The 15,075-nt window shown below is 41.9% G+C and overlaps 1 protein-coding gene across 1 annotated transcript in view; it reads right to left on the bottom strand.

Annotated features, from left to right (window-relative positions):
* The window catches only part of PSMD11 (proteasome 26S subunit, non-ATPase 11), a 30,529-nt gene extending 25,639 nt beyond the window's left edge, over positions 1-4,890 (bottom strand). The window contains exons 1-2 of the mRNA XM_058560349.1: positions 4,779-4,890; positions 2,082-2,183 (exon numbers count right to left, since the gene is read on the bottom strand). Coding sequence (XP_058416332.1) covers positions 2,082-2,183; positions 4,779-4,869 — 193 coding nt within the window. The 5' untranslated portion in view covers positions 4,870-4,890. The remainder of the gene's footprint in view (positions 1-2,081; positions 2,184-4,778) is intronic.
* Positions 4,891-15,075: the final 10,185 nt, after the last annotated feature.

The raw sequence follows: 15,075 nt of genomic DNA, 5'->3' as shown, positions 1-15,075 counted from the left end.
CTACAGATTCTTGCCCTAGGAATCATGTCTGATGATTCTCAGTACTACTTTCAATCACTATTATGCATCAGACATCGTCTTATTGACTAATTCCCAAGTGACTGCTGTCAGTCAAGAACCCTATCTTAAACTTTTTGAGTAGAGTATTAAGCAGAGTGCTAGCTGTATACTCAATGCATAATAAAACAAAAATGAAGATTAATGGAACAGATATATTTTCTGTTCTCAGGGAACCCAAAATCAAAGGAAACAACACAAACCTATCAATTATTAATAGCAAAGATAGGTAAGGATGCAGGCCCCAAGACTTCTTTAGGGTTTCTATTGTATATACCCACTCTCATCAAAGTCTTAAAAAACAATAAGAAGTCACCTGGAAAAGTTTTTGAAAATCCTTATGATTCACCTGTTAAATTCCAACAGGTTTAGCTGTACACTTCTAAACTTCTCAGGTATTGGGTCACAAGGAGGGCAGGGCAAAGAATAAGGAGAATAAAGCAAGAAATAGGAATTTCAAGCAAAATAGTTAAGATTTTGGGATAAATTTTCTGAAGCACTGACTATACTACATGCTGTTTTTAATTATCCATGCTACTGGAGGAAAACAGACATTTGAATATTTCGACGACAGAAAAATCTTAAGTCGCTTCACCTGGCTTTCTAATTCTTTCAGGAAAATTACCTTAGTAATTATATTTTGTATGGACTAATTATCAAAACTGTTTTGCAACCTCCAAGCTCACATTAACAGGCAAAAGGAATCCACAAATATGTTAAATACAAGGGAAGTCAGCCTAAAATGAAAAAACTACCACCTACCACTGATAATCCATAAGTGGATAAGTATGGAAAGCAATAACCATTATACCATGAGGCCATAAGCTCTGAGGTGGGACTACACGGGTTCAAATCCTAGATCTCCCACATACTAGCCAAGTGACGCTGGGTAAATTATTTAACTTCTCTGTACTAAGTTTCCTCAGGTGTAAAATGGATAATAGTATCTACCTTATCAAGTTGTTTCAAAGAATTCAATAAGCTAAACAATGTTTTGTGCTTAAAACAGTAACTAGTTCATAGTAAGAACTCAAAAACTGTTTTTATCACACATATTTTTTAACGATATTTTAAATAAGATACAAGACCCATATAAATACATCTTCCCAATTTCATACGTCTTTACTCAACTTTTTATTGATTGATCCTAATAATTAATAAGTTAGCCATCCTTAGTTGGGAAAGATCTTAGTTCTCAAGTTCAAGAAGTTTTGCTAACTTACACCTATCATTCTCTTGGATAACAACATAATTTTGGGGAAAGTAATTCATGAGGTCACTTACCAGAACTTAATCCATTCTAATCAGATAAACACTAAATTCACTTTAAAGGTGACAAAAATCAGCTGTTCTAAGTTTAAGCAGGCTTCTCTCTAAATACTATTACCACTTCACTGGTCAAAGGCCCTTCCTGGTCAACAGGACTCTCTCATTCCAAGGACACACCCATCATCAGATTATCATCTCCAGCCTAGAAAGTCAATGGTTCAATTACAACTAGAATGTTTGGGCAACGACATAGACAAAGTCCTAGGTACTAACGGAGAAATCTTGGGAAGGCTCTTTCCATCTAATGTCTTACTCATTCTGTATCAGGAAAAAAGGACAGCAAGTCACCTACTTGGATGCAAAATCCCCAGTCCTTTTCAAGTCAGGGGCCTAAAGGCACTATCCACCTTAAATACATTTAAGCTGCTCAATGAAATCACTAAAGACTGTTGCCGCCTGTATGTAAGGGGATGCAGTGAAAATTCAAACCAGAAACAAATCACAGATCCCTGTATTCCAACAGGAACAGGATTTTCCCTCACCTGCAGAACAAAACTCTTCCATGAAAGGACTGAGTTTAAAGGCCACTTAACTTCCTGCTAAAAGACTGAAGCTCAACAAGTTGGCAATAAAATTGAATTATACCACCAATAAATTATGTGGATGCATTCCTATGTTCCTTTACTCCAACAAAAACTCGAAACTTCACCCAGCATTTCAGGGAAAAGAGAAAGCAACCCATTTGCAGCACTTACCTGCAGCTTGTCCAGTCTTCGCCAGGAGAGACCCCAGTTCCAAGATGCTCTGCTCTTTGACCTGCACTGCCTCCTCATCGTTCTCCTGAATGTCACGCTTCACTGGGAGAGGAAAATGCAAACCCTCTTAAAATTCTGACAAGAAAAATGAAGACTGAGGGAAATTTCACCTTCACAAGACCAGCTGCAAACTCAGTTACCAAAAGACAAATTCTACAGAGCTTAAAAAAAAAACCTCTAAGCAAGAAAAAGTAAAACTGTCATGTAGGCCATGTCCCATGTAAATCCATAAAAATGGATTCCTCTCTGGGCCGGCCCCGTGGCTTAGCAGTTAAGTGCGCGCGCCCCGCTGCTGGCGGCCCGGGGTCCGGATCCCGGGCGCGCACCGACGCTACCACTTCTCCGGCCATGCTGAGGCCGCGTCCCACATACAGCAACTAGAAGGATGTGCAACTATGACATACAACTATCTACTGGGGCTTTGGGGGAAAAAATAAATAAATAAAATTATTTAAAAAAATGGATTCCTCTCTGATGTTAAATGTGCCTTTTCATTCTATCAATTTGAATTTCCCTTACCCACATACACTGAGATTTCTGTTCCCTTACCCACATTCACTCGGTTAAAGCAAAATTCAAACAAACAGGTTCTTCATACTTGTGGTGGTAAGCCCCACGCTAGGCATTACGTTATGTGAAACCTGTGCATAACATAGGTTTATGCATTTACCTGCCACAAACTAAAATCAAATGATCGAGTTACAGATGACTATCAAGTCAAAAGTCCTTCAATAAACTTTAGGCCTGTGGAAAGCATCAGCTGATGAGTGTGTTAGGGATAAGCAGTTCTACAAAGCCACTCAGGAAAAAACTATCAAAGCTCCAGTGTGACCCTTAGGAGGGACTGCTGCTTTAAAAGGGATTCAGGATCTGTCAAAATAACTTTGTGCTATCTGTCCCACTTTCAACTGTTAACAACTATTCCACCAGTGGAACACTGAATAGCCTCTCCAAGCTTCTAGTGATAATTTCAGTGATCATTGCTACTTATCACTTCTCTTATAAAGCATCATGACTTGACAAAAACCAAGCTTCTGATACTCCATGATGGAGTCGGGAAAAGTAAGGCTGTCAACCATCATGACTCAAGCTTGCTCTAACAGGGAAGCTTTCAGGAACTCTTTCCTAGTACAGTGGGCAAGCAAGAAACACTCTAATAATGTTGACCATAACTCCCACTCTATAAAACACAAAATATTAGGCACTAGACACAAAAAAAATAAAATCCATGCTTCTCACATCAGTTCTAAATATTACTGTGTATTCACAGAATAAAAATACCTATGTAACAGTGATTGAGATGACTCTGGTTCTACAACTGTAACTGACTTAAGTCAAGATCAGAACTTCAAAATGAAATACTCTTTATTTACCAATGTCATCCATTCACAGATGCCTCTAAACCCCTCCTTCTCTAGCACCCCCAAAGATATTAAGACATCAAGATCTTGTCATTGTCCTTTCTCAAGTCAGGAGTACCGAAATTCAACAGACTAATAAGTCAACATAAAAGCCAACATCCGCAGGTCCCACATACACGTGCATTCTCATACTACTTGTTGATCCAATTCGAACCTTCTCAAGCTACACTAAAAAGATCAATTAATACATGTGCAATGAAGAGCTAGCCCATGCCCTAACTGAACCCCTTATTACTGAACAGTAAAAGCCTTCTCTGTCATCATAAATTTATTTCTGTTCACACCTGAATCCCAGAAGAAAGCTGTCGGAAGCGACTGGCTGGGACTCCCACTTCAGTTTTCCTGTTGTGAGCAATGTGTAAGATAATTACACCACAGTGTTAAGAAAATTTTCTTTATTTTCTCCGGCAATGTGCAGTCGGCCGGTTCCCAAGGGTTCCCTGAACTCCACGACTGAGAACTAACTCCCCGAACTCACTTCCAGCCTCTACGGGGGAGACTAGGTCGATCAGTCAGTCACCTCCTCCAGCCAGGCGGTCCCACCCCAACAACTCGCCCAGAACCTTACACGAGGAAAGGCACGTCTCGAACAGCTCCTCAAGCCAAATGCCAATGTGACGCGCGCGTGCCCTCGGCATTTCCCACATCCAGAAAGAGGACCCCCCTTTAGCAGAGCCTGCCGCTGCGAGGCAGGGGAGAAGTCGCAGCTCCAGCGTCCCGTGGAAGGAAACTCCAAGATAAAAACGAGCGCGAGCGCTCCACCCCGAGCAGGCTGCGCTGATAACAACGGCGGGAAATGCCTATCCAGAGCGGGTTTCGCCAAGCCCCTTCAACTCGAGGCGCTCAGACCAGCTCGGGACAAGCCCGCCGGTCGGCAGTGCCCCCGGTCCCGGGCCAGCCCGCACGGACCAGAGCGGGAGACAAAGCTGGGGAGTGGTGGGGGCCCCGGCTCGGCCCACTTTCCCACCTCACCCTGAGCCCACCGTGAGTCAGCAGCCGGCGAGTGGACGCCGGAGTTGCCTCGGGGCATCCCACCGAGGGGGCACCCGGGGGGCTCCAGGGAGCTCCGAGCGGCCTATGCCCCCGGCCCGGCCCCCCTCACACACAGTGAGTCAGCAGCACCAGAGCCGGCTAGCCCGGCCCTGCTCCTCCGCCGCCGACCGACAGAGGCCGCGTGGGGCCAGCGGCGCCGGGGAGGGGGCGCGGCGACCTTTACCGATGGAGTGGAGAATGTCAATGGAGGCCTCCCGGTCGGTGCTGAGTAGAGACTGGGCTCTCTGGAACTCCACCACGGCCGCCGCCGCCATCTTACCGCTCTCACACAGTACCCGGCCGCGGCCGCCGACGCCGGAAACACACGCCCGGAAGGCCCGCCCCCGGGTCCTTCGCACCCCCCCACAGCCCCCTCTTCCTGCGTTCCCAGAGCACCATGGGAGTTGTAGTCTCTCCGCCAGGCGGCGGTACCGGTGAGGAGGGTGAGAGCTGGGCCGCCTCGCTTGTGGGTGGCAAGCTCCCCAGCACCGCCTAGCGGCTGCCCGCAAATAAAAAATACAACGCCTAAGAATTGGAGCCCAAGCCTAGCCTCCAACCACCCCAAAAGAGGCCTCAACTCCGACTCCCCTCGCTCGCCCTGGAGGGGAGTTTTTGAGCACCGGGCTACGTATTCATTGAAAGCTGTTTGGCTTTCTTTGTAACTTCCACGTTTAACCATTCACTCAGGGCAATAAACGATCTTATAAAGTGCTCACTATGTGGCGGACAAAGAATAGCACCATTCAAATAGGTTCAAGTATCTAACAACACTTGTGCGATATACGCACACACATACACACATAACTTCCCAGGCTAGATTCCCACAGAATCCTAGCCAGCCTGTGATTAAACCCACCAATGTGGAAGAAAACTGAGGTTTGAAAGTGAAATATCACCTTTGCCCCATTCACTCAATAAATCACTCTTGGGAGTCTCACAGCTACCTGAACTCAGCTCACATACACAAAAAAACCGGACTTTTCTTTCCAATATCTCCAGTTCCTTCACCTAAAATCACAGATATCTGAAAAGCTGTCAAGTGGAAGGAAAAAGACATTCCATGGGACCACTGAGGGTTGAGCCTAAGGGAGGGGCTAAAATTGTATATGAGGAAGATCTTTCTCCCGGTGAAGACAATCCAAAAATGGAATATGCTGTCCCCTAAAGAGACATGTAAATGGGACCAACATCACACTCCCCTGCGACTGAGTTAAGCAATTTATATATTTATCTCCTTTTATCCTCCCAACAGTGTTTCTGCGTAGAAGGTATTATTTACACCCCTTTCATAGATGAGTGAACAGAGGGTTTTAAGTGATTTGGTGAAGCTCATATGGTAATTGACAGACCTGAGATCTGAAAGACAGGGAATGCTTTCCTAGTTCCTAGATGTGTTTTTATGAAAAGTTTTATGAAACATCTCATCAAGTTGTTGTGAAGAGGATTCATGATGTTGATGGGGAATTGGATTAAATGGCTTCTAAATTTCTCCTAACCCTGAGATTCCATGAATCTCAGTGTAAAATCTTGCCTTTCTTTGCTCAAAAAAAAAAGCATTCCAGGGCGGCGGGGTGACATAGTGGTTAAGTTCACGCACTCGGCTTCTAGGGTCTGGGGTTTGCAGGTTCAGATCCCCAGCCTGGACCTACGCACTGCTTATCAAGCATGCTGTGCCAGGCATCCCACATATAAAGTAGAGGAATATGGGCACGGATGTTAGCCCAGGGTCAATCTTCCTCAGCAAAAAGAGGAGGATTGGCAACAGATGTTAGCTCAGGGCTAATCTTCCTCACAAAAATAAAAAAAGCATTCCTCTAGTCTCAATTTGGTGTGTAATCAATAATATTGTACCAGAATTTTGTGTGTGTGTGTGTGAGAGAGGAAGATCAGCCCTGAGCTAACATCCATGCTAATCCTCCTTTTTTTTTTGGCTGAGGAAGACTGGCTCTGAGCTAACATCTATTGCCAATCCTCCTCCTGTTTTTTCCCAAAGCCCCAGTAGATAGTTGTATGTCATAGTTGCACATCCTTCTAGTTGCTGTATGTGGGATGCGGCCTCAGCAAGGCTGGAGAAGCGGTGTGTTGGTGCGTGCCCGGGATCTGAACCCCGGCCGCCAGTAGCTGAGCATGCGCACTTAACCGCTAAGCCACGGGGCGGCCCTGTACCAGAATGTTAATGCGCTATAAAATTCCAAAGCTCAGAACAACAGGCCATAAATATCTCCACCTTCTAAAGAAAAGCTACCAGTTACATCCCCAAAAACTTTGCTAAAATGTGACTAGACTAGTCCTGAAACCTTCATCCACTTCCAGCCTCCACCAGGGAGACATAAAAATTCAAAAGAAATTCATTAGAAATCATAGAAGAGGACAGAGTGCTCACCTCGCTACAAAGAAAGAGTACTACAAAAGCCTGGGGGTGTCTGCCAGATCTTTCTCCCAAGGGTCAGTCTTGCTAACTGTAGGAACTTATAAGCCTATCTGTGTGCAACCACTATGGTGCGAGTTTTGAGGTGAACCAGACATGTCTCTTGGCGTTTGGGGCCTTCATGCACATTCATGAAGATGGTTACCCACTTTCGGCCTGTAGAATTCTGAATTAGGGAAGCTAGCTGATATACTCCACAGCAGGACAAGGAGAAAGGGCAGCAATGGGGCAGCCTCCACTACCTGTGTTTGGCCATAGGTAGGACATAGATACTGCAAAGATAGATTATCAAGGACCATCTTGAAGAGACATACTCCAATAGGGCCACTTGCCAGAGTGAGGAAATCTCGTTAATAAAAGACTGGAAAGATGGACTTCAGGAGGCAGTCACTGAAGGAGGATCTTGAGGTCCACAGGTGGAACCTCTAAAGAACCCATAAATGCACCCGACAAGAGAGAATCAGCACCTGGGTCTCTGTCTCTGATAGTGTTAGTCATGTAAGAGACTTGGATTTCTTTTCTTATAACCCCTTCTACTTCTCTGCCCTCCCCAAATCCACACACACCCTCAATGCTGGAGGAGACTCAGAAACAGCAGAGTGAGCGAAAGAGGAGAAAGAAAGGAGTGAAAGTACAGGCGAAACACAAATTTTCAACTGCCTGAGAGGTAGAGAGGGGAGAAGCTGCATATTAGATATGAAATTGAAGCTTTGATTTAGGCTAGACTGTTCTTCTTAATTAATTAACTTTATTTTCTTAGGTCAGTTTTAGGTTCACAGTAAAACTGAGCAGAAAGTAAAGATAGACTGGATTTTTAATCATTACAAATGACCTAAAAGTTAGGAGATTTGCCCAAGATATTATCCAGGGGAAGGGATGGGAGATCCAACAAAGAACTGATGTAGTTTGTACCTGCATTGAGTCCTTCAAAATATCTATTACAGTACCAGCATCAGCTCAGTTTCCTAGGTACCTAAACTGATTCCTCTACTTTCTCCAACAACTGCCATCACAGCTAATTATTACTTACTAGTTATTCTCCTGAGCATGTTCCTCAGTTGCTAGTTCCACACCATCATCTCTAACACTTTTTAAGATTACGAATGAATAATTATACTACATACATATATGAGCTCCTACAAGTTGGAGCTACACAGGGATCTCCCACAAGATGCAAGAGGCATACAGGACTGGTTTATTACACTAGTCGCCCTTGATTGCTCCCTTTTTTCACATCGAGTCCAGGAGAGTGATCTCTAAACCTAAGTTGTACCTTTTTCTTAATCTTTCAAACTGTATCATCAAGCAGAAATGCAATAAAAAGACCACAGGCTTTGGAGTCACACACTTGCTTTCAAATTCCAGGCCAGCCATTTAGCGGCTGGTGATTTTAACTTGTTTCTTAATTTCTTTGATCTTTGGTTTTCTCATCTGGAAAACAGGGATAATAAAACCTAGTTCTCAAGGTTGTTGTAAGGATAGGAGATAAGATCATACGGGGACACACTGAACAAATGTTATTTTCTTTCCCTACAGCATCTTCATTACATAACAGTGAGAAGTAACTGTGTCATAGGGATTACTAGCTATTCCTTAGTAGTCACCTTTCATTGACTGCACTGATAAGTAGCCAATGTTCCTAAACTTTAGTACTATGTGTCAGTCATTCTCAGGAATGGGACATTCTCGGTATCACCAAAAGCTCCCACTCACCCTCTTGCAGTTGTCTTGCCATTCTTCTCCGCATTGAGCTTCTTCATGCCTCTTCTGCGTGTATCTGACATTCTCGGCCTTGGGAGGGTCTGGTTACCATCCTCCTCACCGGGGTCCACAAAGTGTTGCATAATCTGGCCAGACTACTTCTTCAACTTCGGCTCTTATCACTTTGCCCCTTACTCACTGTGCTCAGCTGGCTCCTTTATTTTTTTTTTCTTTTTTTCTCAAACATGCCAAGTTTTTTCCAACTTCAAAGCCTTTATATTCTCCCCTTGGGTTTTAGCTCGAACGAAGATCATTTCCAAAAAGAGGGCTTCTGTGCCATCCCATTAAAAGTAATCCCTTATACCTTCAATCTAGTAACCATCATATCACTCTGTTTATCTCCTTCCTAGGATTTAACACAGTCTGTGATTTTATTATTTCACTTGTTTGAAGCTCATCTCCCTCCACAAGGTTTCAGGGACCTTGTCAATCTTGTCCACAGTGATAGTCTGAGCTCCTACAATAGTGGTTTGCACACGTGGCAAACACTCAGTAAGTATTTGTGGGATGAGTGCTAGAATCTGTCCTGCCGCAACCTTCTGCTGTGCTAAATGTCCATGTGCTGCACTATGTGATTGTTCCCCTTAGCCATTGCTGATTGGATTGCAGTGTGGATAAAGGGGCTGTCACAGATTAGCCAATGACCTAGAGCTTATAGGGACTGGCCTGGAAAGATTAGCTGGACCAATCCAATTCCTCCCTCAGGAACTGGGGAATTGAGAGACTGAGCCAATTAGCCAAGGGAACCAACCAGAGCCAAGTCGGTAGAGACAAAACTCAGTAGATAAGTGGAGAGAAGCAGGAATACCACGGAAGGGAATCCAAACACCTCCATAGGAGGCCACCACAGTTCCTAACAACTTTCTACCTTCCAGTTCCACTCCCACAAGGCCCACCCATAGTATAGTCCACATTCTTAGAACACCACGACACATTCCCTTTCCAAATATCTTCCAATCCTTCTTATTATGTTAAGAAGAAAGGTTCAGTGTGGTGTCCTTACATTTTCAGTGGCTCTCTAATATTCATCTTTCTTTTTAACCAAGTGAGAGGAGGTAACAGTATTTAGATGGAGTTTAGGTTTCCTTGTTTTTGTTTTTAAGGATACATTCTAGTTATGGCCAATAATACTACTGGTTTTCCCTTGAAGGTAGAGACATCAAGTTACAATGAAAAACAAAGTGGATCCATTTAAATAGCAATACATATGATACGTGGACAAGGAAAAAATCAGGAATACGTATGATAAGCAAATGATTGGTCCAGAAAACCAAATCGGGTTTCAATATCACTATGTAGCCAACTATCTACCTCCCATTATCCTTCTTTTTATTCCAAAATAACATCTCTAATTGGAAGACCAGAAAGTCCTTCAGGTTCTTGATCTAGATTTATAATCTTTAAAGATGCCTTTCAAGTTACTTCTGGCAAAAGTACTATGTGCTGGAGAAAAAAGAGTATGGAATTTGTGGAGCTCAAATCTTCACTCTACTACCAATCAATAGTCAAATTACTTCAACTCTCTGAGACTGAGTTTGGTCATCAGTAAAATTATTTTTAAAATCTACTTCACTTGATGGTTGCACAATTGAAGGTATTTAATGTCACAGAACTGTACACTTAAAATGGTTAAAATGGTAAATTTTATGTTATGTATATCTTACCACAATAAAAAAATCTACTTCACAGCATTGTTAGATTAAAATTTTAAAGACACTAGACCACTTCAGCACTATGACTGACACATGTAAGGGCTCAATAAATGGCAGCTATTCAAATAATTAAGTTGCTGATTAACTCAGTTGATTAGCACCCTCTACTTCCCTTCCTCAGGGAGGCCCCTTGGAGGGCTAAATGAATCCTTAATTGGTGATTTTTATAGCAATAGAGTGGCAATCAATTGCCAGTTCTATTTTCCATCTTAGACTTCTCCACCCTCAGTCTTGCCTCCTTTCCCTTTCTGTCAAGCTTCTTTCTGTCCCAACGCCAGTCTCAAACGTTTTACACAGCCCTAATCTCCCCCATGCCACCTTATATTCCAAAACTATTTCTTTCCTCTATATAATTGCTAATTTTTCACTGACCTTTTTGAACATTTTGTATCCCATAGTTGAGCAAATAGGGGAATGCTATAAGGTACTATCCTAATACAGGAGTATACATTCCTCCTTCTTCTCTCCTTCATACCCTGTGCAGTAGAGAGACAGGGAGCTAAGGTTAGCAGTTCTAAGTCAGTACTGACTCCTCGACTCTGCACACTCGCTGCCACCAGAGTTCTAGAGAGAAAAAAAAACCTAAAAAGTATGTCACTATTATCTTTTCATCTCTCTTTGGAAATCCTTCCCTCTCACCCTGCCACCTCTCCCCAGACTTCCAGATACCTTATTGTATTTGAGTTTTATTATAGTTCTTCTTTAGTGAAAGTCTGTTAGTGATAAACTTTGTCTTTGACTGGAAATGTTTTTATTTTACTCTTATTCTTCTTTCTTTTCTTTTTTTTTTGTGAGGAAGACCAGCCCTGAGCTAACATCCAATGCCAATCCTCCTCTTTTTGCTGAGGAAGACTGGCTCTGCGCTAACATCCGTGCCCATCTTTCTCTACTTTATATGGGACGCCACCGCAGCATGGCTTAACAAGCAGTGCATCGGTGCATGCCGGAACCGGGCCGCCGAAGCGGAGTGCGCGCACTTAACCTCTTGCGCCACCGGGCCGGTCCCTCTCATTCTTTTTTCTGTGTGTGTGAGGAAGATCAGAATCCTCATCATTCTGCTGAGGAAGACCGGCCCTGAGCTAACATCTATTGCCAATCCTCCTCGTTTTTTTTTCCCCAAAGCCCCAGTAGATAGTTGTATGTCATAGCTGCACCTCCTTCTAGTTGCTGTATGTGGGACGCGGCCTCAGCATGGCCGGAGAAGCGGTGCGTCAGTGCGCGCCTGGGATCCAAACCCCGGGCTGCCAGTAGCAGAGCAAGCGCACTTAACTGCTAAGCCACGGGCCGGCCCTCTCATTCTTAATTGATAGTTCAAGTAGGCATAAAATTCTTACATTGATATTTATTTTTAGTTAGCATTTTAAAGATATTAAAGATGACTGTTTTCAGTCTCATTGAAGTTCTTTTTGTAGGTCATCTGTCTTGTCTTTCTGGTTAATTTTAATATCTTTTCTGTCCTAGGCTCCCCACAGTTTCACAACAAAATATTTACATTCTGATGAGGTCTCACCGCACTTCCTAAATCTTTGGGATTCACGCCTTACATTAATTCTGGAAATTTCTCAACCATTCTCTCTTCAAATATTGCCTCCTCTCTCTCTCCTCTCTTTTGGAAATCCTTTTAGATGCAAGTTAGATCTGCATTGTCCAATACAGTAGTCACTAGCCACATGCGGCTTCTGAGCACTTGAAATGTGGCTAATGCAAACTGAGCTGTGGTGTAAGTGCGAAATACACACTGGATTTTTAAAACAGCACAAAAAAATGCAAAATATTCATAATTTTGATATTAATATGTTGAAATAACATTTTGGATTAATTTCATCTGTTTCTTTTTACTTTATGTCAGTACTAGAAATTTTAAAATTATATATGTATCTCAAATTATATTTCTATCAGACAGCACTGTTAGACTATCTGCTTCTTTTCACCATATTTCTTATTTTTTCCATCTCCTTATCTCTCTGTGCTACATTCTAGATAATGTTTTTAATAGTTCACTGATTATATATATCATCAGCTGCCTCTAATCTGCTATTTAATTCATCTGCTAAACTTTAATTTTAATCAAATTGAAATATTGTTTCCATTTCTACTAGATTTATTTGATCCTTTTCCAAAACTGTACTTTTTTCAAAGTATTGTATTATTTTCTTCTGAGTTCCTTCTTTTATGTGCTTTATCATTTAAACCAAAGTCCATATAATCTCTATCTGATAATTATTTGATGTTTGGGGGTCTAATCCTGCAGTTTGTTGTGTCTGCTGACTCTCCCTCCCAGAGGATTGTTTTCTCGTGTGCTTGCAATTTTGGATTGTGAGCTCATCTTCAGCAGGGTTTTATCTTTGTTATTCCCAGGAGGCCTGGGTTGAGTTTGCTTCTGCCAACCCATCCCAATATCACTGTTCCAGGACTGTAATTTATGTTAGTTCACAGACTTTGGGGAATTCCTAGGCTATAGAGATAATAAATAGCATGAAGAACAAAGGCATCTACCATAAAGATAATTGATGTGATGTCCCTGAAGGAATGAACCTAACAAATAAAACAAGAAAATTATTCAAAGAAATAATTTTTGAAAATTTCTCTTTTATAAATGAAGAAATTAGTTAAATATGGAAATAACAAACCATGTTCCAGGAAGGAAACAAAACTGATACAGAATGGAAGACACAGATCTCTATCCCAGTTAAGTTAAAAAATATCAAAGTTAAAGAATTCTTGGGCCAGCCCCGTGGCTTAGCGGTTAAGTGCATGCGCTCCACTGCTGGCGACTGGGGTTCAGGTCCCGGGCGCGCACAGACGCACCGCTTCTCTGGCCACACTGAGGCTGTGTCCCACATACAGCAACTAGAAGGTTGTGCAGCTATGACATACAACTATCTACTGGGGCTTTGGGGGGAAAAAATAAATAAATAAAATCTTTAAAAAAGAATTCTTGGCACAAGCAGACAAAGTAAGTGGATGAAAAGGGCTGAAGTGGAGTTGGGAATCAGGCTTGTCTCAGATCTCTCTAAGGCAAGGTTCAACACCGCAAGACAATGAAACACTGCCACAAATTTGAGAAAGAAAGAAAATGTGGTGTAAGAATATTACACCCACTCAAGACATTGTTCAAATATAAAAGAAACAGACATTCTCATTACGAAAAAAATCAGGGAATATAGGACAAAGAGTTTAAAAAATATATACTTGATAAAATCTAATTTAGTGATGGATCAAAACAATTAATTCAATAATGGGAAAGCACTGCTGGTAGTGAGCAATGATTCCATTTAAACATAGAACTAAGACTAAACAGGACATAAAGAAAATGTTATAAACCTCCACAAATAACAATATAACTACCAAAAACAATGGGACAGGGAGAGAAGACGCAAGTTTATCAGTGTTAACTTCAATTTCTTCATCTTTCCATAGTAAGATGTTAAGCAAAAGTGTCCAAAAATAAAACATATAGCTAAAATACACAATTTCAATTATTTAATGTTTTTAATATCCCCTTTCTTAACTTTAAAGAGATTGTCTGGGAAATATCTCTTCTGATGAAGAAATATTTACTGAAGTTCAACCATTTCTTTAATTTTACTTTAATTTCCTTTTTTTATTGTTAATTTCGGAGAAAAAAATTAAGTGGAGAAAAGTAGTAGGAATTAAACGCCTACATTTCTCCCACTCAGAATTAATAATTATAAATGTGTCAATTTCGGGCCAGCCCAGTGGCTTAGCGGTTAAGTGCGCACGCTCCGCTGCTGGCGGCCTGGGTTCAGATCCCAGGCGCGCACCGACGCACCACTTCTCCGGCCATGCTGAGGCCGCGTCCCACATACAGCAACTAGAAGGATGTGCAGCTATGACATACAACTATCTACTGGGGCTTTGGGGGGAAAAAATAAATAAATAAATAAAATTATTTTAAAAAATGTGTCAAATTTGATTCATCTTCTTAGGAAATAAAACATTAAAAAGAGAAAGCTAATGTCCCCTTTAAGCCACCATTTCCAGTCCCATCCCTCCCATGAAGAGCAAAAACTTTTCCATTCAGTTTAGAGACAGACAGACAGACAGACAGAGATCAGTAACTGATAAAGTATCGCTTTGTGTGAACTTTTTTTTTTTTTGCTGAGGAAGATTTGCCCTGAACTAATATCCATCACCAATCCTCCTTTTTTTTTTCTTGAGGAAAATTAGCCCTGAGCTAATGTCTGTGCCAATATTCCTCTATTTTGTATATGGGACACCACCACAACATGGCTGGGGAGCGGAGTAGGTCTGTATCCAGGATCCAAACCTGCGAACCTGGGCCACCAAAGCAGAACGCACAGAACTTTAACCACTCGGCCACAGGGCTGGGCCGGAACAACCATTTTTTATTTACATAATGGTAGCATATCAAACATATTGTTCTGCATCTTGCTTTTTTGCTTCTACATCGTTGAATGAACTGCATATAGAGCTAGTTTATTCCTATTAACTGTATAAACTCCACTGTATGATTATTTCACATTCATTCCACTATTAACAAATACTTAGATTGTTACTCTTCAATTTGTTTTTTGCTGTTATAAACAATGCTCTCA

The sequence above is a fragment of the Diceros bicornis genome, chromosome 18 (assembly GCF_020826845.1).
Source record: "Diceros bicornis minor isolate mBicDic1 chromosome 18, mDicBic1.mat.cur, whole genome shotgun sequence".
Taxonomy (NCBI): domain Eukaryota; kingdom Metazoa; phylum Chordata; class Mammalia; order Perissodactyla; family Rhinocerotidae; genus Diceros; species Diceros bicornis.
The sequence above is the reverse complement of the archived record's forward strand: the minus strand, read 5'-3'. Positions and strand labels throughout refer to the sequence as shown.